Raw genomic sequence first — 25,168 nt, forward strand, 5'->3', positions numbered from 1 at the left:
AAAAATAGAGAAGACACCGAAGGATGTAATTGAACAAGGGCAAACTGTAATTTCAGCTCATATACACAATCACACAACAGAAAACGTGTTTTATAGGGCTGACCACAGTTTATGACTGATTTCCCAGCTGCAATGGTAAATAGATGTATTTTAAAGATTATATATAAAATGATGCATCTGATAATCCTTCACTGACATAGCTTTTTAGATACCTTTCTGTGAACTGGGACGCTGATTGTGTCCTATTCAGTGTCTGGTTGCTCACTCTGACATTCGTGGGCGGTTCTGGGGGCGAAGGGTCTGCATAGAGACACAGAAAGAAAAACATATAGTTAGGCAATGTTGCAGTTCTTTTTTCTTTCACTTCACTTGACCCCTGACCTCTGCTGAAGTCGCTGGGGTCCCAGTGAAGACAAGGCCATCACCCTTCTCCAGTTCTCTCTGTCCTCCACAGCTCTCTGGGACTCTGCCTGTCCACTCTTGGATGTTGTCCTCCCATCTCTTTCTCTGCCTACCTTGTCAGCTCTCTCCTGGTGTGTGTAAGAGAGGGTGGGTGAGAGCAGATAATCCAGGGGGAGTTCAGCTGTAGGACCAAACCAGCTGCCTGTGTTTCCATTCATGAGAACGGCGCCTGTGGGCTTGTCATCCAGTCGTTTGATGACTCAAACAATGTTAGTGGTCCCCCCAGCCAATCACAGCAGATGGCCCCGCCCCTCCCTGAGCCTGGTTCTGCCGGAGGTTTCTTCCCGTTAAAAGGGAGTTTTTCCTTCCCACTGTCGCCAAAGTGCTGCTCATAGGGTTTTTTTCTGTAGGGGTTTTGCTGAAGCCTGCCTGTTCTTCAGCAACAATAGACTGCTATGGACACAACACCTTGGTTAACACTGTCACTGACATGTTACTATTTAAGTAGAATTACATAAAATAATGTCAGATTACTCAAAGGACCTTTTGTTTTCTTAACCAAAATCCTTTAGCTCTTATTAAAAAGACATTAGTTTATTTAAAGATTCCCATAGGACACCTTAAAAAAATTCTATATTTGTTCATGTATTTCTTTTTTACAACTATTAATTGTCTAAAAAAAAATCATAAAAATGATTAAAACCCCAGAATCTATAAATTTGTTTTCATTTTTCTATATTAACTGTTAAAGTTTAACTACTGCACACAATCTATCTCTTGCTTCGTTTCACTCACAGCCCTTGAAGTTTTATGTTTCCAGACATCAAATTTGGACAGTGGAACATCCAAAAAGACAAACTGTGATTTTTATTTAACACCAAATTAATGTTAAAAAAGGTAACATTGCACATTGTGTTTTCTCTTTGGCAAAAAAAGGAAAAATAGCACAGTACAAGCTAAAGGCTTAATTTTTGTTGCTGGGTGTTAAAACCTGTTAATTTCTTTGTGTAATTTGTGTCTAAAGTTGACACTTTTGCAATTTAAATTCTGCCAAACTTTTGATATCAACAAAAGGGAAGAGGAGAGGAGTGAGTCCTTTGCAACAAAGACCTTTTACCAGCTTGACTTTCTTTTTCTCGGGGCTAAAAGCACATTTCCTCTTGGTTTGATTCAAGTCTACAGAGCCAATTAGATTTAAAGCATCAAAGGTGGGTGATACTGGAGAAACCTAACGTCCTTTTCAGTAGCTGCCACAACACAGACCAAAGGCCATCACTGCTGGTAACCGTATGAGTCTTTCAACAGTGACTCTGTATCTCATTAGAGCCCAAAATCCCTGATCCTGTATTTGATTAAAACTACAAAATGCATCTGATTAGAACTACATCCCCCATGGCAGGCCTCCCACAGCCCCAGGCTGTGCTTGGCTGACCTAAATGCAAAGATCAAAGTTGGGGCAAAACACTGGAAACTCCATGACCAGGACTGCTTGTGTGTATGCATACGTGGTGTTTTGTGTTACATCTCAGTGCCAGCAGTAATTGCCAGATGAGAATCAAAACATGTTCTTCTCTGAGGGCTTTTCCCATCACTCTCAATGAACTAATGTTTTATGTCATAAAGTGAAGACACCAAGATTACTTTTCTGATCCAAATATCCCTTCGTGATTACTACTGGCAGGTCCCACGTAACACCAACATTTTAACAAGATGTAAAGCGGTTTCCAAGTTTCACTCTGGTTAGCGTCAGGTCACCGTGCAGAAAGCACAACCCTCTTAACATCTGCCAGCTTCCGGATTTGTGACCCCTGACCTCCAACCTCTGACTAATCAGACTAATGAGGTAGAAACAAGACTCTGGCTGCCATCTGATGGTATTTGAAATGTTCAACTGTGGCTCTAACCTTTAACCCTGGTTCTCAAAATACACTCACAAACACACACCGTGTCACAGAAGAAGAACTCAACATTTCGACACTGAGCTATTGCCTCTTGCTTGCACAGATATGGATTTTGAAGACTGATCACCCTTATTTAATTACTTTTTCTGTAGGAAACAGCCTGTTAGGTTTGCTTTGCATTAATACCATGTCTGTAAACTACACCATGTGATGGTGACTTAGAGGAGTAACTTCTTAAAGCCAGTTAACTTAGCAGAGCATAAATCTAGCTTGAAAAGCTAACCTGGTTCTGTCTGATTTACCAAAAAAAACCAAACAATTAGCACCTCTGAAGGTCATTTCATACAAAAGTAAGCCATCTACAGAGAATTCAGGAAGCTACTCTTCCCAGCAAATAGTCCCAAATATAACGCCCTCATAAAACACTAAGCAGTACGCTAAGCTTGTTTAGCTGGCTGCCAGCAGCAGAGTTCAGCTGGTGTTAAGCTTCTGCAACACCTTTGCAAAGAGGTGTTTCTGGGTCGTAGAGGGGCCGACCTCACAAATCTCAGCACCAGTCGATCCAATATCCTGTTGGAAAGTTTCCTCTCCTTTTCGGTTTCAGAGTGCGGACAATTTGAGCAGAGTGCAGGAAATAAAATCGTTTTTAACTTAACATTATTGGGCATCTTATTATCGACCCGTCTGCATTTGATGAAATCCACATTCTCTCGCATTTATTGCACACGCTCAGCGATTCGCTCGTCGTGTCCACAAAGCGATACGTGAACTTGCCTTTTATCACAGTTCTACCTGCAAATATCTTCTGTAAAGCCCAGCTACAACCCCGCTTACAAACCCTGCACTCTGCTTGCCACGGCACAGGTTGAAATGTTTATAAAAATTTCGTCTGAGAGGTGGAAAATGCTATCTCACACTGCTCTTCATAATCTCCCTTAAGTGTTCAACTGATAAAGAACCTTTTTCCACAGCTCCGTCCAACCTGAAGTCATTATTCACATTCAAACATGCTCTAGCCAATCCTGGCAGTGAATTCATATCACTAGCCAATCCTGGCAAAATACCAGTATGACCTAAGTCTGCTAAGCATTACAGCTAATACCTCCTACAGTGTGTGCGTTCGTGTGTGTGTGTGCGCTTGTCTTACTCTCACTTTCACCCAGTCTCTCAGACCTACATCAGGGACTTCACTCTGGCATCAAACCAACGGAGCGAGTCCTTACGCTTTGTGTAAATGCATGCATGTGTGCACACTTGTGTACATTTCGGTTTCCTGCTTGTGTTTTATAGACTGCCTGACAGTTTTTTACCTTATCCATCAACTCTGCGTGAACGACAGAAAGAGCACAGAAAGGGAGAGGAAGGAAAACATCCTGACTTTCTGACTCCTCCTGCGGGATGTGTAATATCTCTCATAAAATGACAAAAAATGAGTGCAAGGATCTGTGTTTTGCTCAGTGTCTCATGACAGAATATCAAAATTCACCGCTAGCTTATGGCAACATGCAGAGGCATCATCACTCACTTTGAGACGCTCATAAAAAACGAAGTATGTGTGCTTACCTTTACTGGAGATGTAGTGTTTGCTGGGTGTGGTGAAACCTCTGCTGCCGTGGCTGTTGATGGCTGCCACTCTAAACTGGTACCAACGCTGAGGTCTCAGATCTGACAGAATCGCATCTTCAGAGAGTGTCTAAACACACAAACGCATGGCACAATACGCAGGCTAGGTTTTTATATTTTAAGACATACAGGGCAGTGCTTACACCTCACCAGGAAGATATCAGATTGGCTCCAAAATCATTCTGCAGCATAACAACAGACCAAGAAATACATCAAGAGGCATGAGGACTATATGAGTTCTGCAAGTGACGATATGATCCCCACAGAGCTCTGATCCCCAACATCATGGAGTCAGACAGGCAAACATACAGAGGGGATCATTTTCAGAGGAAAAACAGTCAAGGCTAATATTGATTGATCTTTTTCTTTACTCCTAGTGTCTGTGCGAGTTAGAGGAATCATTTAAAACTATTTTTTAAAACACTCACTATTACAGACCTTTAAATCTTGAAAAATAGGCTTTTGTTTAAAAAAGAGAATATTCACTGAACTAGTTTAACACTCATAAGTTTTAAAAAGAGCGGTGGGTCTCTTGCAACTGCATGCATGGGCAGCTGGGCCCTGTAATATGAATTCAGCATACCCCGGGTATCCTCCTGTTATCTGGGTTCTCGCACTCTAACACTGGCAATCAGGATAATCAGCTGCTTTGTCTGCAGCTGTGTGAGGTATCTTTGACCCCAGCGATAACGCCGATGTTACCTGGATAAGATAAATTCCCGTGTTGGCCTTTGGTTAGCTTTGGTTAACCCCTGACAGACTGATGTTGTTCTTCTCATTTATATGAATTAAGGTGGGCTAATTAAATGACACGACACAAACTGCATCCTCCTAAACACCTCTCTAATACGATTCTAATCAAAAGCAGAAAATGACTTCTTTCAGGAAGGATTTTTGAGTGTTCAGCTGCAAAAACAAAGTTGTACATCCTGTCAGATGATGTCAGATAAACACTGTCAGGCTGGAATTCCTCTGATAGTGTTGAAATGAAACGGTTTATCCAAACTATGGTTAAAATCTTTAAAGATTAATTTGTTTTGTCTCCTTGACAGTGCAAATGTGACTGCTGCGGCTCAAATCTACTCATCCACAGTCGCACACACACACACACAGACACACACACGCGCACACACACACACAAAGACACGAGCTGCCATCTATTTAAGTCCATAATGAGCATTCAGTCATTCAGAGTCAGCCGGTGGAATGACTGTGGCTGCCTGTGGTTCCTTTTTAAGCTCTGCTTATTTACCTAACCTCACACAGACGCACACACACACACACACACACACACACAGACGCACACACACACACACACACACACACACACACACACACACACACACACACACACACACACACACACACACACAGCGTTTACCCTGGCAGAATGGGAGACTGACTGGGGTGGAGAGGTTTAGACAGCAAGGCAGCAGACTGATGAGGTGGAAACTAAGTCTAACATCCATCTCCATAGCTGAGAAGTTTCATCATTCAAGGCAAATTGAGAGTTATGAGGTAAAGATATGTTACAAACTTTGTGGGGCGGCTCCACTTTTAAAGGCACAGGGAGCCAGTTTCACAGCCGAATGACTCTACAACTGTCCCAAATAATCATCAATAATCATCACATCATGTAACAACCCCCAATAACAGACACAAACATAAGGCTATTATTAGGACAAGTCCCCTCCTTAGTCTATGATAAGTTTACTTCTTAATTGTTATGTAAATATCAGTTTTTCTCACTACTTAATTAGCACATGGAAAGTGACTATTAACCATTTACCATGGCTACAGTAGCCCATGGAGAGGCGTGGTCTTCACTGGGGTGAATGCCGATGTTCCAGCGGGACTGGAGTATGTAAACGACGGGCTCCACGCTGACATTGAACTTCGACACCCACATCACCTTCACACGACCCTCCGAGTCCTCCAAAAAGCTAATGTCTCTTCGAGGCTTCAGAGGGACACCTGCGAGGACAGACCAGGTTACAAGCTAGTTGTTACATATCAGTATAACTCACTTGACTAGTAACATACTGACATTACAATTAGATGACACAGAAACATTTGGACAGTTATGGGAGTTCCCGGGACGACTTAGACACACACTATGATGCATTTTGCCTTATTAAGTCTAATAACTGGGGTCTAATTACTCATTTACAGTCTATCTATCAAAACCACTTGATAGGACGATCAGTAACAGCTACCACATTATGCTTCACACAAACTCCAAAAGTTGCCTTTACCTTTGTACAGATTGGCTGGGGCTTGGCAAGTATGTCCACAGCTATTGGAGCAGCACTTCCTGGGGGAGGGGCAGTGCTGGTCTGACGAGCAGCTCTCCACGCAGGCCGCGGCAAATCCTGTGGCTCGCTGAGGCGGAGGGCAGTCTCCCTGACGAGACGACCTTAACGAGGCCAGAAACTCCCTGCTTGTCACACACTCTGTCTGCTTCTGAGAGTAAAGCACGGTGGGTGTAATTATTATTACAGTTGACACATCACAGAAATAACACACAGTGTATAGGAACACACACGAGGCCACAAAAACACACAGTAAGGGTGAAAGCGCTTCCTGTGGTATACTCCTACTGTCTGTTTAAAGGCTGGTCCAAAAAGCTACATGTGTGTGCTTGTGCATGCGTGTGCATGCGTGTGCGTGCGTGTGCGTGCATGTGCGCATTTCTCTGTTTGTGCAGACAGCTGTAGATCAGGAAAATGTAAACACAAGCTTTCACTAATAGCTCTGAATTACCCTGTGTTCATAACCAGCGAGCCAATCAGCCATCCCGCGAGTAACACGCTTCAGCTATTGTGATGAAAAACTAATCTCTCAGAAAGCCACAGAAACCGGCTTTACAAATAAACAGGCCACACACACTCACACAAAATGCACATAAAACTGTTGCACAGTGTCCTATGTATACTAGAAGTGCACAAAGCTTTATAAAAACACACACAAACGCTCATTTATTGCACAAGGTCAAAACAGCTTTGTGGTGCCAACAAAAGCGTGCGTCTGCAAAGAACGACAATGCCACCGAGGCTGCCGAGACTTGCACAAGAGCACAAAAACGCCACGCACTGTTTCCGTCTTACCTCGCAAGACTTTGGAGATGCCACCTTCCTGGTTTCCCACAGTTCTTTGCATGGCTGAATGCACTACACATAACCCAACACAAAGGAAGAAAACAGAAAAAAACAAAAAATTAATAAAATAAGAAAATATGCACGAGGCACATTTCAGCATTTTAGCACATTCATGTAGATTCCTGCTCAGCACAAAAGCTGGAGGCTCCATCCAAATCGAACCTGCTAACACCTGTAAAGATTCAAATTAAACATCTGTAATGTTTCCGTGATGCAGGGTTTATGTATTTGGACCATTTGATTCTGGTTTATTTAATATTCTAAAGTTCAGCTGACGTTCCTGGTTTTGGTTCTTATTGTTGTGTCTCTGCATTGTGTAGTATTTGTATATTCTGATCTTGGTTTTGTCATCCAGCCTTTATGTTTCTTTTTCCGCCTCCCCCGTGTTCCACGTTTTATGTTTAGTCACTCTTGTCTTCGTATCTGTTTATCTCTTATCCCCTCGTGTTTTGTGTCTCCCAGTCCTCGTGTCAAGTTTGCATGTCTCCATCTTGTTGTTAGTTTCATAGTCTCTAACTCGTGTGTCAATCTGATTAGTGTCAGCTGTGTTCCCACCTGTGACCCGTTCCCGTTCGTTATCCTTTGTGTGTATATGTAGTCTCAATCAAAAGTTTAAAATGGCAAAAAATGCATCGTTTTGCATGGTTGGATCTTAACAAGGTTCCAAGTAGAGCTTCAATATGCAACAAGAAGAAAGGGGAAGGGCGTCTACTGTCTGGAACTGTTGTCCATTTCTGTAAACTTCCCTTGCCATCCATCCCCAAAGGTTCTCAATTGGATTTATATCAGGGGAACATGCAGGATGGTCCAAAAGAGTGATGTTACTCTCCTGGAAGAAGTGCCTTGTCCTTTATGGCGATATTTACTGTAGTGTTGTCCTGTTGAATAACCCAGTCGTTACCACAAAGATGAGGGCCCTCAGTCATGAGGGATGCTCTTTGCAACATCTGGACACAGCCAGCTGCCGTTTGAAGCCCCTGCACCTCCTGAAGCTCCGTTGTTCCACTGAAGGAAAAAGCACCCCAGATCATTATGGCGCCCCCTCCACTGTGGAGCGTAGAAAACATCTCAGGTGGGATCTGCTTGTCATGCTGGTAACGTTGGAAACCATCAGGACCATCAAGGTTACATTTGTTCTCGTTAGAGAATAAAACTTTCTTCCACCTTTCAGTGTCCCATGCTTGGTGCTCGCTTGCAAAGTCCAAATGGTCAGTTCTGTGGCGTTCAAGGAGACGAGGCCTTTGAAGACATTTTTGTGTTTTTGAAGCCCTTCAGTCTCAGATGCGTCTGATGGTTATGGGGCTGCAGTCGGCACCAGAAACGGCCTTAATTTGGGTCGAGGATCGTCCAGTGTCTTGACGGACAGCCGATTGGATGCTTCGGCTCAGTGCTGGTGACATTTTTTGCATCTTCCACTTGAGTTTTTGTTCCATAACCCTCAGGATCATTTAAGAAATTCCAAATGACCATCTGACGGCGTCCCACCTCAGCAGCGATGGCGTGCTGTGAGAGATCCTGCTCATGCAGTTCAACAACCCGATCACGTTTAAAAAAGGGAAAGTTTTTGCCTTCGCCATCATGAAAGTGTGACTACTTGACAGAAAAGGACAATGAATCCACAGATTCACCTTTTAAAGGCAAGTGGTCCTAAACTGTTGATCAGCTGTAGATCAGCCTGTTTCAGTTTAACAGTTGTTTTTAATAAATTGCTCAAAAACATGTTTTGTCTCACTCCCATTTCTTCTTGCTGCATGTTGAAGCTCGACTTGGAACCTTGTTAAGATCCAACCATGCAAAATAGGATTTTCTGACATTTTTCAATTGTTCTTAAACATCAGATCGGGACTGTATTGTCACTCCCTTATTGTAAGTAGTGGTTCTGACTGTTTGGTTTCCCTCTCTGTCAGTGAGTCAGTTTATTTTGTTTTGTGACGTTATGTTGTTGTTTTTGTTGCCTGTTTTTTCAGCATTGACGCTGTGATTTTTAGTTCAGTTCTGCGTTGCTGAGTCCTACGTTTTGGGTCCATAACACTGCCTGCCACACACCTACACCTGCAGATATGACAACATCTGCTGTAATTCATGCACAATCCATTACCGACTCTTTCTGGCACAGAGGAGTGTCTTTTTCGTTCCTGAGCTCCAGAACGACTCACAGAGCAGCAAATTGTTGCTCAAACTCACTGAGAGATGGTTAATGAGCATTAGACGTGTTGGCAATCTCACTTCATTACCTACACCATGCTAGCTGTTTCCAGCCTCCCTGCACATCCAGCCTGACCTGCTAGAGTGTAACCTCTCCTCTACGCCAGAGGAGAATGAGCACATTTCCCAAGCTATTCCTTGAAAATGGCTGAGGACTAAAGAAATATTAGCAAGACAAATAATAAATAACAAAGTGTCAGATGGTTTTAAGATTTGTAGAAGCAGATCTCAGTGTCCATGACTGTAAAGAAACACACGCTCCAGAAGCACGCACTCATCTGGTTTGCCACCTCAGTGAACTGGTGAATGATGGCTCTTACCAAATTAAAACCAGACAACGTATAAAAACTGCGGTTTCACCCTCACCCCCCCTCAGTCTCTCTTTTCTCTCTGTCTGTCTGTCTCCTTCAACTCCCCGGCGTGCCTGGCTTCAATCACTCCTCCGGTTTATTCCAACTCACTGATTCCAGAAGGAGAAACAGAATTAATGAAATGGCATCAGAAGTTTATCTTTGCACAAATTAATGGCTACCCCTGGATGAAAATGTCTTCTGTACAAAGCTCGTCTAGACTGGGTTTATTTTTAACTTGACTCATCTGTCGAGTGATGCTCGTGGATGTGAAAAAAAAGACGAAAGTGTCAATTTAAGAAAGAACAAATTCGAAGCTTCGACTTGATGGTTGGATCTTCAAAATCTCCTTTTATTAATCATATCTGCAGCGTTACAAAACCTGGAGCTCAAATGCTTCATATGAGTCAGTGAGCACATGTGTGCATTGGTTTCCTGTCTTTAAGTCATTAACCTCTTCCTGCTAATGTCACATATCACAGAAGAATACTGATCAGGGATGCAACGACAATTAGTCAACAATTGGAGTTTTCATTAACTGGCTAATAATCAGGTAAAGTGACTAATTAAAAAAGATAACCGCCAGTTTCAGCCTTCAGCTAAGTTATGTTAATATTTTCATTTTTGTAAATTATTGTAATTATTATAAAATTTGTAACCCTGCAACATTCGGCCTTTTTTTTTCTTCTTTCGCTGAAATATTGGATTTTCTTCACTCGACTAACACGAGTAAATGTAAATGGCTGACGGCTTCGCGCAGGCAGAGGGAGTCTGTGTACGGAAGCTGCGACGTGCTTTTATGGGGAGCGAATAAATGTGATAAATTGCTCTTTTAAGAGAGTTGGTTGTGAGTTGATGCACACAATTTGTCTATCTGTCACCTCTGTGTGGTTTTACATGGGGAATCAAGAGATGCAGTTGTTTTGACCTGAGATCTTGGAATGGGAGGAAACATGTTACACAGACCGACCTCTCAATTTATCAACACTGTGGCAAAAATCTCATTTTTTCTACTTGTTCTGTTTGGGTTTGCATTCAGAACAGCTCACTGAATTGTGATGTGATGGTCGGTTCTCTTTACACTAAAACGTGTTCGAACACTTCAGTCATTATTCGAAGAAGCAAACCTCAAACCTCAGCAGCCACCTCGAAGCTTTTGTCTGCAAAGAAAATCTAAGGCAAGAAGAATTACTCATTAGTTATTTCATCGGTGATTTTTCTCCTTTGCTAGTTAATGATGTACTCCAGAAAGGGTGAGGAGACACTAAAATAACACACACACACACACACACACACACACACACACACACACACACACACACACACACACAAATGTAACTAGATCCTTAAGTTTGATGTGTTTCTTCACAGAGCTCCCAGGGGTCTCTTCACTCAACCACGTGCTGCTCTGAGCTTATGGTTGTCAAAATCTCCCCAAACACACACACACACACACACACACACACACGCACACACACACACACACACACACACTCCAGCACCACTTCCAAACCCAGCCCACCCCCTCCTTGCTGCCGCTGATCAGTAACAGAAATATCAAATTTTTCATTCCCCTTCTCCCATTTATTACTCGCTCCTGTTTTTCTCTCCCTTTCTAAGCCACTTATTTTATAATCCTTTCTGTTCTTTTGTTCTTTCCATCCATTGTCTTCACATTATCGCTCTTTTTTTCTCCCACATGACCTCTGCTCCAATCTCTGTGCCATTATTCCTCTCCCCTCTCGTTCATCCTCCAACTTATCCTCTTCTCCTGCAATAAATATCACTGTAGTCGAGTGTAGAAGGTTGATTCGGTCTGGAGCACAGCGGCTCTATACTGTAGTGGTTTACACATTCATTTTACCAGCAAGACCTTCCAGTTTGGTCCCAGGAGAAGAAATCAATTTGGGGTTGCATCAGGAAGGCGTCTGCCAAATCAAACACGCAGAGCTACCTGCTGTCGTGACCGCTCGTGAATAAATACACAGTTAAATCCTACATGTAATGTTGTGCCATGCACATCTGCCACAAAACTGAGAACACAAATGTAGCAAGAGTGCAGCCAGTAAAATAATCATAGCAGGATAACTTGCTACTCCAGTAGAGCTATATATCATTTGAAAGCATGTTGGGCATGCCTGCAAAACAGAGTTTGGGATGTTAACCGCAGTTGTTGTTCACTAGTCAAAAAGGCAATAAGAACTCGGGCTTAGGAACCGAAAACCATGGAGCTAAGCACACGTCCATGACACTCACACTGGGCTCCATGTTATCCACCATGGTGGCAGATGTTGCTGGATCTGCAGTGGTGAAAGTGCAGAGCTCAACAGATGGTTTTTAGGGCCGTCTTAAATACTCCAACCCATGTCTTTTATCATATTCTAACATTTTTTTCCAGTGTTATAGATAACAGCACGGTGGCACAACGTTAGCACAAGAAAGTTCCAGGTTTGAGTCCACCAGCTGGCTGTGGCCTTTCTCTGTGGAGTTATACTCTCTCTGGGTACTCCAGTTTACACCCACGGCCCAGAGACATGTGGTTAATGGGTTCAGGTTAATTGGTGATTTTAAACTGGCTGTTATTGATATTGTTCTGTACTATTAAACAGTCTCTTCCACTTGTTGAATTCCGATGTTTTCAGTCACACAGGTGTGTAAAATCAACCAGCTACCCAGGCACTCTGCCTAACATTTGTGAAGGAATGGGTCACTTTAAAAAGATCCCCAAATAATAAGATGCATGAAATTTCTTCCCTCCTAGATATTTAATGTTTAGTTCAAGTGATTTTATTGCGAGCGTTTAGGAAGCACAATCACACAGCTGGTAGCTCTGCGTGTTTGATTTGGCAGATGTTTACTGATGAAACCCAAACTGTGTCTCCTCTCAGGACTGAACCGGTAGTCTGCTGCTTGTGAGATGGATGTATAAACCGGGAGGTACACGGTGCATAAAAGCAGCAAACCCTTTGCATACTCAGTGACTGCACTGATCAAATGTCCTGTGGGATTAAAGCCAACACAAAAAGTGTGCCTCGGGAGTTTAATGGCTGACCAGCTCCTGTAAGTGTAATGTGCAGGTGGCCCAGTGCTTTTGTCCATATAGTGTAGCTTAGATACACACAGACTGCCACACTGTGTGGAGGGATTAGGGCTCAAATGCAGGGCGCAGGAAGAAGACTTACTTAAGCGAGCCAATGTATTGAGGCTAACGCAGGAGTTAAAAGGTTAACTAAGTCCAAGAGACAGACAGACAAGCCAGGACCAACTATCTGTCTACCTATCCATCTAAATACACACACACACAAATACACAGGGGGCTGATGGGAGGATGACGCATAGAATGCAGGTGAAAGTGATTAACACAGGTGTATGGAAGCTCGTTTCCGTCACAAAAAAAGTATCCATAACTCGAAGTTTTGAGAAAAGTAACTCAAAGTTTCAAGTTAGCGCTGCCAATCGGTAATCTACATGAATGACGTCATTTCCTTGTTACCCGGAAGCTGAAGCCATCAGCTACAAATGCTACAGCTAAGCTACCAGTTTTACAGCCAGTCATGAATGTACAAATTGTATTTTCAGTATTTTCAGTGTGGCTTCACAAATGATGAAATCCTTGTGTTATTAGCTGAATCACAGCAAACGTACTCTCAAAAGCGCCAATTTGTTGCGATCCGGTTTTGAGTGCTCGTTCCTCTCCGCCATATCCTTCCAGGTAACAAGACAATGACCTCATTCACGTAGATTACTGATTGGCAGAGCTAACTCGAAATTTCGAGTTACTTTTCTCAAAATTTCGAGCTAACAAGTTGAAATTTCAAGAAAATAACTCAAAATGTCGAGTTAAGGATACTTTTTTTGTTTTTTGTGGCAGAAACGGGCTTCCATACAGGTGAGACCAACCAGGGAGACAGGAAGTAAAATTGACACAGGATATGAAATGAACATGAAACACAGAGATAAGAAGCATCACATCAGACATGACAACAGGGACAATAAAATCGGTACTAACAGAAAAACAAGAGGAAGCTAAAAGTGCAAAGAAGGAGTGAAAAGTAAAAAAAAAGACTTGAACCAAAACACATTACTAGAAGATCTGCAACACGAAAGATAAATCAAGACTCAAATCCATGACATAAGATCCACAACGAAGATCCGAAGCTAAAAAAATCCCACAATTAAATCCATGTATGAAAACCAGGCACAGGACTCAGAGACTAATGGACCGAAGCTGGAAACGTGTGGCATGAAGGAGCTACACACCTTACACACTCAAATATTCCTTAAATGTAATAAATCACTGAAACATGCATCCACTGTATTTGTATAAGAGGAGCTGGAAGGCAAAGGGACACTGTAGGACTTGAAGGCCACATGATGAGTTACGTGTGAGAGAGAGAACGCAGCAGACGCAGCTCAGGTCAGAGGTCAGCGATGTTACTGTTTAACACAGCAACACGCTGTAACAAAGCCAAGATTAATGACTGTCTAGGTGTCCATGTGTGCGCATAGTTTGCAGAGGAGCTCTTCACATATCTCTGTAATAATTAATCACACACGCATACACCTCGTCTCTCAGCCCTCCTCCGGTCTCGCCCGCTGTTTTACGGCCTCACCTGCCACAATAGAGGGATGACAGCCGCACTCGGCAAGAGGGTGGAGAGGAAATGGGAGAGATGTGGTTTCGGAGGAGGGGGAGAAGTGAGTGTCAGTTGAAAAGGAGAGTGGAGATGAAAGACAAACAGTGAAGCAGGTCCAGAAAAAAAAAGGAGGGCGAGAGTGACAGAGAAAAGAAAGACAGCCACCAGATGTGCTCACTCTGCACACAGGCACTAGTGCAGGGGAGGCAACGTGGAAAACTGCTGCTGCTTATTTATGTGCTCATCCTGTCATCGGCTCTTCAGAGTTTATTTAGCTCGCTGTAACCTGTGGTACAAAGACACAGGTGACTAACTCAAGGAAAAAACAACACAAAGTGATTCAGTGCAACCTGGCGTTGACTCTCCTTCTGCACCGTTCTCCCCAAATATTTCCTTCATTTGCTTTTCAGTTGATGGAGGTGGAGAGCACCATCTTAAATCTTCCACAGCTTCTCATAGGCTTTCAGCTGGGTTCAGAGTCCACAGTGTATGAGTCACACCATATTCATATTCACCAAACCACTCGGTGAGTCTTCGCGTCCTGTGGATGGGGGAACTGTTATCCTGGAGGACGCCACATCCATCATTAGAAATGTTTTATCACTCTAGACTTCTAATGGGACACGTGGACCCGAAACCACAGCAGCAAGACTCATCCCAACGCAAAACTGGATGCCCTCATTTGATTGTTCATATTGCTTTACAGTGTGAATAGAATTTGGGTGATTTAGTTGACCGTTTACACAGTTTTAAATTAAAGTTGATATGAACTCTATAATTTATAAATAAATATGTAAATGTGTTTAACGGAGCTATACTGAATCCCCAGTGCAAGAGAGAGAGAGTGCTTTGTATCTTTATCCTGTTAAAGACATTAAAGCGCCATCAGTTTGCATCACCTTCAATCATCAGCTATTTCAGGAACTTGAAGGCTTTTTTCCAGGTAAAAAATAGCACCCTCTTGAAGTTTTCACCTGAAAGTAACCAAGCTGATTTCCAGCAAAGCTTACCTGTGCTAGACTCGGCCCTCTTAATGACAAACCTTGCTAAGACACATAATAACTTGTCTGTCATCAGGTTAAAGGTGTATTGTCAAATGAAAGTCTGCAAATCACTTCAGAAGACAGGAGGATTCTTTCTTTATTATCTAAATACTGACACGTGCACGCACACATGTGCACACACACTACGGGCTTTGTGGCATTTGAGTGAAAAGCAGTGGAACAAATTCCAAAAATCCCATTGAAAAGCATGTTAGACTTTTTCCAGACTTTTGGAAAAACATGCAAAACAATGAGAGCTAACTTAAGACGGCAGCTTGTGGGAGGAGGGAAAGGGCTGCAAGAAAGATGATAGAGAAACGGGAAGAGACTGGTATGAAGCATAGGAGCGAAAAAAGACGAATGCTTGTAGTTAGTTTAGTGTTTAACTTCTTCACCTCTCGAAGCACATGTGCCCACAAAGGACCTCTGACTGAATACTACCAGAACTTCCTCCCTTTTCCCATTCCCTAACCCTCTCTTTGCTTTTTCCCAATGAACAGATGCTGGACTAACAAATAAAGCATGGACAATAACACTCACGTGTTTGCTGCCTGGTGGTGGTTAAACTATTTAATTTGACAGCTTGATAGAGTTAACTCTTTTAGCCAAGTACACGTTATATATGTACCAACCAGCAACTCTCGACTTGACAGCTATTTGACGTGTTGGCACAGCCAGGATGAGTGATTGGAAATGACTGTGGGAAAAGTGGAAAAGAGCTGAATATCAAAATGTTGCCAGGAAAGGACATGGAGGCTTATATAAGCTGTTGTTTGCAGCTGTTGCACTTCCAAAGTAAGCAAGACAGAAGGATCTCCTCTAAACTCTAAGGAGGAGAAAGGAAGAGTCCTGCAGACTGGACCGTGGAGTCAACTATTTGATAAGTGAACCCTTTACCATAGTCCTCGGACAGGTAGAGCTAACACAGAGAGGACGACCGTTTATGTTCACACACAGCCCGTTTGGATTTGCCAGTCAATCTAACATGCATGCATTAACTTGTGTCTTTGGACATGGAGAAGGTGCAAACTTCACACAGAAAGGCTCCAGATATGATGCCAGCTAGCAATTCGGTGGCATGATTCCCATGACATGTATAACCCATCCTGCAGTGTTCTCTGGAAGTCTCCGGGTTGCAGGGGGGAGAATATGAAACTTAAAGGACGTGATGGAAGGGAAGGGCACCTCATCTGGTCCGGACAGCGACAGACTGATAGCTCTTACTCAAATCTGTGGGTACATGGCAGTTAATGGAGCGAATGTGAATTCTGCAATGTGTCTACAATTTTTCACGAATGCTCTGCAATGTACTGGAGTCTCTACAAATCCCACCTGACCTGGAGAATTGCTTTAGGAAACACCAGGAGATGCTGGAGTACGGAACAAGTACAAAAATGTAAATCTGCCACAGCTCTTATAATTTATGATAGATAGATAGATAGATAGATAGATAGATAGATAGATAGATAGATAGATAGATAAGATAGATAAGATAGATAAGATAGATAAGATAGATAAGATAGATTAGATAGATTAGATAGATAGATAGATAAGATAGATAAGATAGATAAGATAGATTAGATAGATAGACAGACCTACTGCAGTAAAGTCATGTAAATTCAGAGCAATAAATTAGATGGGAAGAATGATGGGATGATCACAATATAAATGAGCTCCTTTGTTCCTCACCAGATCTGTTTATTGTTAGACATCCTACTGTCTTAAACACCTGGTACACATTACTACATCTGCAATATGTATGTGTATGTGTGTGAGTGTGTACTCATAGCTTTGTGGGGCCCAAAAATTGGAAGCTTACTATACTTATGGGGACCAAAATCCTGGTCCCAACGAGTTTGAAGGCATTTTTGAGACTCAAAATGTGGTTTTAGTGACAGGGTTTCATTTGGGGGTAAGGGGCTAGACAAGATATGAATACCCAACATTTTTGTGTGTGTGTGTGTGTGTGTGTGTGTGTGTGTGTGTGTGTGTGTGTGTGTGTGTGTGTGTGTGTGTGTGTGTGTGTGTGTGTGTGTGAGAGAGATAAAAGCAGGAAATAGAAAGATAGAGGAATTGAGTGAGGGCTGTAGTTTAGTTTTTGTGAGCTCCCATGAAAGAGAGCGCACTGACGGTGTGACACAAACCATGTGTGTTATGGCAGCATCCGCCTGGTTGGTGTTTGTCTCCGACAGAGAGACGTATGCAACACACAGATATATATGAAGCTCTACTGAGGTGCATTCCTTTACCTGTGATCTTGTTTCATCACATTTTTTTATTCCTTTGTGTTTGTTGTGTAAAAAGGCCTCAGCTCACCGGAGCTACAACTTCTGAGAAATATAGAGTACTGTGAAAAAGACAAGCACCCACTCCTATGGATGGGAGTATGCTGCGTGAGCAGACAGACTGTGTTACATATGCTGAATGTCAGTAAGTCCATCTTTGCTCAGCTTTGCATTAGGGAGTGAAAAAGCAGCTGAAGGGAGACAAACATTAGTCCCAAATTGTTCCATAAAAGTCTCCATCAAAAGTTACTGAGCATGCTACACTGCCAAAAGGCTTTATGAGATCCTCCGGTCGAACGTTGAAGGTTAAGACTGAGTCATTGTTGTTAGATTTGCCTACCTAATAACCCTAAAATTGGGTTTATAAGCACAAGAAAATGTAGTTCCCGAGAGAAAGCGCCTGAAATCAGACATTCAGAGGCATGTTTTTCCTTCAACAGATCAACGGCTAACGACCAGTGGACTCCCTGCTACTTCCTCCCTTCTGAGTTTCTCATTCTTTTTTCTCTCAGAGTGAAATGATCTAGACCGCAGCTGAATATAGAAACGTGACCGATTCGGTTTTACAATATCAGCTAATGTCAGCTTATATTTTGGCTATAACTGCTTTTGGTTAATAAGAACATTTCAGATCAGTGTAACATCACATAGTTTATCCAGCGCAGAGTACAAATCCTAACAGTGTCCATCTGTCTGTTTTCTTCACTACTTATCCAATTTAGGGTCGTGGGGGAGCCGCGCTCCATCCCAGGGGGCAGGGTGCACTGTGAACAGGTCACCAGCCTATCCCAGGGACATCACAGAGACACAGACGATCGTTCGCTCCCACACTAAGACCTACAGCCAATTTGGGATCATCAATTCATGCGTGTCTTTGGACAAAAAGCAGTTTCTGAAGGCACACATGATGCTGGCTTTTAAGATCAGGTTTCATTTAACTGCAGCTTTCAATTAAGAAGGTTGTGTCTGTGTGGATGCATTGAGAATTTACTTCTGCCCACAAAAGCTAACTGTACGAGCAGTAACTGCAGCACTCAACCAAGACAAAACCTCACATGTGTGGTAGCTGCTTACTTCTACAAGAGCAGCTGTTGAAGCAACACCGGAGAATCAACGTTTTGGGATTTACTTACCTGGATGACTGAGCATGCATCAAGACACATACTGCACGTGCTCATGAGTATGTTTTATCGCCTTCGTGATGTGTCATAAACGCCACAGTCAAGTTGACAGCAAATACCTGCTGAGATTTTGAAACCTACATACTTGTAAAGTGAAAGAAACCATTTTTATATGTTTCTGCTCTTTTTTAGAGGAAAGGACTTTGTCGGGCTCACTGTGATTTTTCAGTATGTGTGTAGATATAGATATATATATGTATCCTGAACGTACGTTATTAAAAATAAACAGTACTGCATTGTTGCAACCTTTTCTGAGGAGAAGTCAGATTATCCCCAGAGTCATGTGGATATATTGAATGTTGCTGAGACGTTTCAGCGAGAACAATAATAGAGACCGTCTCACATTACAGCGACTGGAGTCTCTGGTGTGACCAAATCACTCTCAGCGATCCTTATCTGTCTTTCTGTATCTCACAGTAACCCGTTATCATGATCAGGGGTTAAACATCAAACCAGAATAGAGCAGACTAGAGTTCTCTTCATTTTTAGCAAAAACCTGTGAAGCAACAAGACGTAAACTGTGCAGCGTGCAACGCTCCCCGGGTGCATAATCAATAAAAAGCAGCAAAGTCTGAACATCTCTCAAACATCCAGTTAGCAAATACGCACACCTTGAGTGCATTAAACACTGCTGGACTTCTTTCGCTATGCAATTCGTTATTTTGATTAATCTTGGCAATTACGGCAGAGGACTAGGATATGTGCTTTTCTGCTCTAATTTATTTTGCTTGGCCTACTGCGGTGACTTTTACAAATTGGGCTGTATCCACTTTCAACAGGCTGTAAAACAGTAAGAATTAATAACTTTGCAATTCAAACAAGCAAGAAGAGACACGGTGCACGTCTGTGCAGTATCACGCTGTCTGAGAGGAAAACTGCGTCGACCTCCGCCGGCCAGTTTGAGAGACTGCCGCAATGCCGTGCCGGTATTCACACGTGTACAACAGCAAAACACAAAGACGTGGCTTTAAACTTCTGTTTCATATTTTCTGAAACGATAGGATGTTTCTTTGTAGAAGCAGCAAACTGGGAAGAACTGGAGAAGTCGAGACAAAGGAAGGGATTAGTGTGGGCAGGTCAAAGGAACAATATCTGTTTGTGTTTTTTTGTTTGAGGTGACGGCGGGGGTAAGTGTAGTTGAAAGTTGATGTTTCGCTCAGCGTGGTATCCCCTGCAACGGTCTGGTGGTTGAGCTTTCAGTGGGGGCTCTTGGCTGCTGTTGACACTAACCCCCACTGACCCCATTACAAACGCATACACACTCGACTGAAATACACGCTATACAGAAAAGGCCTCTCGCTGTGCCTGTTTGTACCTTTTCCATTATCCAACTGTCTTGTGAATTTGTAGCAAAGCTTGGAAATGTCGTAAGAAGTGAAATACTGCTCAGGTGTGCTTCCAGCTAGGTTGAGGCTTTTCGATTTGTCTGAACTCGAGCGAGGAGTTCAGAAAACGCATCAATAAAAAGTTAGTCTTTCGAGAAGTCGAGAGTGAGTTACGGTCAGTGAGTAAAAGGTCGTGATGGAAGGTTATTTGAAGGACATTTTTCATGTTTTGTTACTTATAGCAAAGAATCATTATCTTTGTACCGTCCTTAGAGTACACTTTTCTAAGAGAGCACTGCACAAACGTTTCTCTTTACTGCAGTGACCACTGTCAAAGAAACTGTCCAGATGGTTTTGCACGGTGCATCAAAATCCAACAATACGTTCCTGCATTCACATTTCCCCCTAATTTCGAGAAGATCACCAACACCACCGGCTGAAAAATGCCCCAAATCGTGACAGAGCCTCCCCCGTGTTTCACTAAAGGCTGTAGACACTGGCTGTTCTACCTCTCTCCACACCTCCTCCTTCAAATTTGGATTCATCGCTCCATATCCACTGCTGCCACTGAGTTTTAGTCCAGTTCTTGTGTAATTTGGCATACTGCAGCCTTTTCCCCCTGTTTCACTTCCTTAAGAATGGCTTCTTGACAGCCACCCTTCCACTGAGACCATTTCTGATGAGGTTTTGGCGAATTGCAGATAGATCAACTGAAGTTCCAGATGCATCTCTCTGGTTCGGTGTCAGGTCTTTGCTGGATTCTTTCCTATTTCTTAAGGACATGACTTTCAGCTTTAGATAAAGTTTTCAGGCCTCCCACTTGTTCTTTTGTCCTCCACTTGTCCAGTTTCCTAAATTTCTTTAAGGACACTCTGCACTATTATTTGACACACTGTGCTGAGATATGTCAGGTTTTGGCTCTTAAGGAATCTTTTTGCTTTTTGCGTTATATTTTGGTATTTTTCATAGTTTCAACAAAATAAATTACAAATTATGTGTTTTGTGATAAACTGCTAGTAACAACGTACTTAAACAACATGCTTGAATGATTCACGGGTGAAACAAACAAAACCACTCCACTGAAAATGAACAATAAAGCAGCCAAAGTTCAAAGAAGAACTTTGAAAGATCTCAGAAAACCTGGAGAAGTCTGGCTGCTGCTGGCTGGTTGCTCAGGACTTTTGCACAGTGCTGTGCATTTCCCTGGATTTAGGTTTTTAGCATTTAGTATTTACACATTTAAAACATGATTATTAACATCCAAACCGTGGAGAACTAGTTTCAGTCTTGTGTGTTGGCCTGCTATAAGACTACGATGGGAAACACTGCTGTAGAGCGGACAGACTGGCAGCTAAAAATACCGGGCACGGAAACGCTTCCTGAACCAAACAATGAATTACCACACGTGCATGTTTGCACACACACACACACACACACACACACACACACACACACACACACACACACACACACACACACACACACACACACACACACACAGACCCTGAGCCTACTGACAGTGTAAAGTGAATAAGCACGTTAATTTTTGCTCCATGGAGGATGGATAATGGGATACAGAGGAGAACATTATTTGAAATGAAAACACAACCTGTGCTATTACGAAAGCAATGTGGAGGCTTAAAGACTCCACAGGAGAGTGAATGGATAGGGACACTCTCACCAAGTTCCTTTTCATTTTGAGGTGGGCCACTATGAGGCACTTGGCCTTCTAACGTGCAGTTGCACAATCAAGTTTGTTGCTACAGACTCAGGATAGTTTACAGTATGCTCTTGTACACACCGAGGACAAAAAACACGTGTGCATATTTTTCTGCTCATTTTCAATTGACGCTTCCAATGTTTTAAATGTGCCAGCTAATCAAACCGAGATAATATGCTGAAAAACGATATTCAGTAACACAGCCACAAGCATGCATGTGTTGAGTTTAAAAGGCTGCTTTAATCATGTGACAGGAGGCAAATCTGTGCCAAACGCATTTAGTACAACTAGTGCAAAGATCTCACTTCCTCTGATCTTTTTTACATTTTTGTCTTTGGTTTGACTCTGCGGTCCTCACCAGAGACGGGCAGCAACGCAGTACTTTTTTCAGGTAAGGAGTAAAGTAAGGGATTAGCATTGCAAAAAAAAGTAATTAGATTACTGTTACTTTCCTATAAGCATGCAACGTTACTGCGCTACTAAAGTGTGATTTTGATTTTGAGAGTGTACGACGTTCGTGGCAGCAACAGACGTGTGCAGATCAACAGTGGATAATATGGAGTGATGGAGAGAGTACGACCGTGCAGCGTTTAAAGCTTGGAAGTACTCAGAATACTTTGAGTTTGATTCTGTAAAAAGCGACAAAAGCATTAGTGTCCACTGCACACTCTGCGTGGGAAGAAAACGTCTTTGTACAGCGAAAAATTAAACTTCAGCTCTGAGCGAGCAGCGAGCACGCTGCCACAGGAATGTGACATTCACAGACATGTTGCTGTGTTTTACTTGCATCTATTTGAAAGAGTGAGTGTAAACACAAAAAATGATTTTATTTTAGATGCTGGAATATGCAGAAAATAGGTTTAAATGTTAAACACATTTCTTCAAGTCAAAGACTGTTGCATATAATTTAATTTCTGCTTGATATATAAAGTTAAAAGATTAAAATTAATAAAACAAGTTTTAAAAAGAGACTTTTTCATATGATTCAGTTTTATATAATGGATTATGGAGAAAAAAATTACAATTGGGCTGAAAGGTCTGTTGCTTTATTACGTGTTCAGTTTGGGTAGCATGTTTTTAAAAAGTAACAAAATTACTTTTGAAAATAAGCAATCAATAAAGTAACAGGATTACTTTCTTGGGGAAGTAATCACTAATAAGTAACTAATTACTTTTGAAAATAAGTAATCAGTAGAGTAATGGGATTACTTAATGGAGAAGTAATCAGTAATCAGTAATTAATTACTTTTTTCAATTAACTGGTCCTCACTGCTAACTCTGGAGCCAGAGTTTTATGCAGGTGAAGTTGATTTACGGCCCTGCAGAATCTCCATAGACCTTAATAAATGCCATCATTTGCATTTGTACTTTTATGCTATCACAAGACAACTGTAACTAAACTGTTGCTATTAGCAGTGGCTAGTGGCAACTAGCACTAGCTAGTTGCTGTAGCTAGTTGTTACAGCAGCTAGCTACAGCAACTAGCTACTGCAGTCCCACTTTGAGAAAGTTAGATAAACTTTACTATTACCTTCTGATTAACAGAATCCGACTGATACAGGATTTCTACGGCTGATATTTAGAAAAGATATATTATATTCAATCATTTTTTTCTTTCTGATACGCAAAACATAAACAGCCCTCCATTAACATTTGTTATGTGAAGTTATTCATTTACTCATTTCCACGCTGCCCGACTCGGCTCGGATTAGCTGGTTTTTGTGTTTGCGATGTTTTAAACACAAGTTGTGAACAGATACGTGCAGACTGCCCTCTGGTGGACAAACTATGCAACATCAACACTGATAACAGGGTTGAAGGATGTTTCTCCTGTCTCTTCTTTACTTTTTAATTTTCATTTATCGACCATTATGAAGGCAGATACCGCTCAAAAAACAGGCAGATAGATAAGATCTGCTGAGGAATCAGTTGTGCTCCATTGTAGATGATTTGGTCTGTGTCAACACAATGTGTAGGTAATTTTCAAGGAAGGTGTTTTTGGCAGGCTATAGCTTTGGGCACTGCGCAGGGTATGCTGCTAAAAGAAGACGAACCCGGGCATTCGCTCCTATTTTGTTTAGGGGTTAGGACTGTTTCTTGATGTTTGAGGTAACGGGACAATGAGGGGTTGGTTATATGCTTAATGTTCCTGGTAAGTCTTGGACCAAATTAACAAATTGGTATGATGTCATAGCCCAAGCTTGTGAGTGTGTGTAGTATTTACCTGAGCACAGCGTCTGTGGTTTTCACACCAAACCAGGACTTGGTCACTCTGAAAAGAACAGAGAGGATGAGGAAGGATTAGAACAAACACAGACAGAGAAAAATAAATCGTGACGTGTTTCCTTCCCCACATTCAATCCCTTTATGTGTGACTACTGCATAACGCACAAGGAGACAGAAAGCAAAATATTGTTGCTTAAAAGGTCACTGACAAAATTACATAACCAGCCATGCGAACAGACACACTCCACCTTTCTCTTATTTAGGTAATTATCCTCTGGGTGAAAAATGACTAAACATTCTAGGTTTGCGGCTGCAGAACCAGACAGGGACAACGTCACTCAGCGAGATGTATGGTTATGTGTGCATCTGTAAGTGTGAGTGTTGCACTCTTCATTGCTGAGTGAGTCAAGACCACCGGTAAACACGGCTGCTGTAACCAATATGACAGCGGTATCCGACATGTCATGACCACACGGACAAAAATAAAGATCAACCAAACCAACCCACCCTTATCACACAGAGTTTTCCCTTATTTGACTCTGTGCACCGTCTAGACAACAACTATACAGAACTAATGAATCTATTTATTTTGTATCATTCATGCAATGACACTTCTATAAATTCATAAGAATGGGCGAGAGGCTACGTACACACTGGGCGGGCTGCCAGTCTTCCATCATACCTTATTTTAATGCGCACTGTCGATGAACGGGTCTGTTTTCGTACATAAGGCACACCGGATTATAAGACACATTAAGCAGAACAGTCAGACCAGTTAAACTTACTCAGCTCATTCTTCTTGCTCCTCCACTTCTGTACTATCGATTCATTAATGTTGAATTCTCTTGCAGCTGCTCTATTCCCGTGTTGTTGCAGTATATTAATGACTAACCTCGTGTTCTGGATGGATTATCTCAGTTGTTCTCCTGACTGAAGTTTGGTCCATTTACAACATCCTGCCATGCGATTGCATTTGTCCCTAACCATCGGGAACCCTCATGTTAACTTTTATCGAATGGAAAAAAGTTAGCGTTCATCCTCCAGCTTCATTGTGTTTATGTTATGCTAACATAGCTGTGTCGTTAGCGATCACGTAGCACATCATTATATAC

The 25,168-nt window shown here is 42.2% G+C and overlaps 1 protein-coding gene across 2 annotated transcripts in view; it reads right to left on the reverse strand.

Annotated features, from left to right (window-relative positions):
• The window catches only part of anos1b (anosmin 1b), a 50,402-nt gene that overhangs the window by 11,093 nt on the left and 14,141 nt on the right, over nt 1–25,168 (reverse strand). For both annotated transcript variants that reach the window (XM_085437146.1, XM_085437145.1), the window contains exons 2-7: nt 24,055–24,102; nt 7,034–7,096; nt 6,182–6,389; nt 5,716–5,900; nt 3,867–3,996; nt 213–300 (exon numbers count right to left, since the gene is read on the reverse strand). In XM_085437146.1, coding sequence (XP_085293272.1) covers nt 213–300; nt 3,867–3,996; nt 5,716–5,900; nt 6,182–6,389; nt 7,034–7,096; nt 24,055–24,102 — 722 coding nt within the window. The remainder of the gene's footprint in view (nt 1–212; nt 301–3,866; nt 3,997–5,715; nt 5,901–6,181; nt 6,390–7,033; nt 7,097–24,054; nt 24,103–25,168) is intronic.

Source organism: Copadichromis virginalis, linkage group LG17 (genome assembly GCF_057382275.1).
Source record: "Copadichromis virginalis isolate Kocher_CV1m ecotype Utaka linkage group LG17, C_Virginalis_male_GT1.1, whole genome shotgun sequence".
Classification (NCBI taxonomy): Eukaryota; Metazoa; Chordata; class Actinopteri; order Cichliformes; family Cichlidae; genus Copadichromis; species Copadichromis virginalis.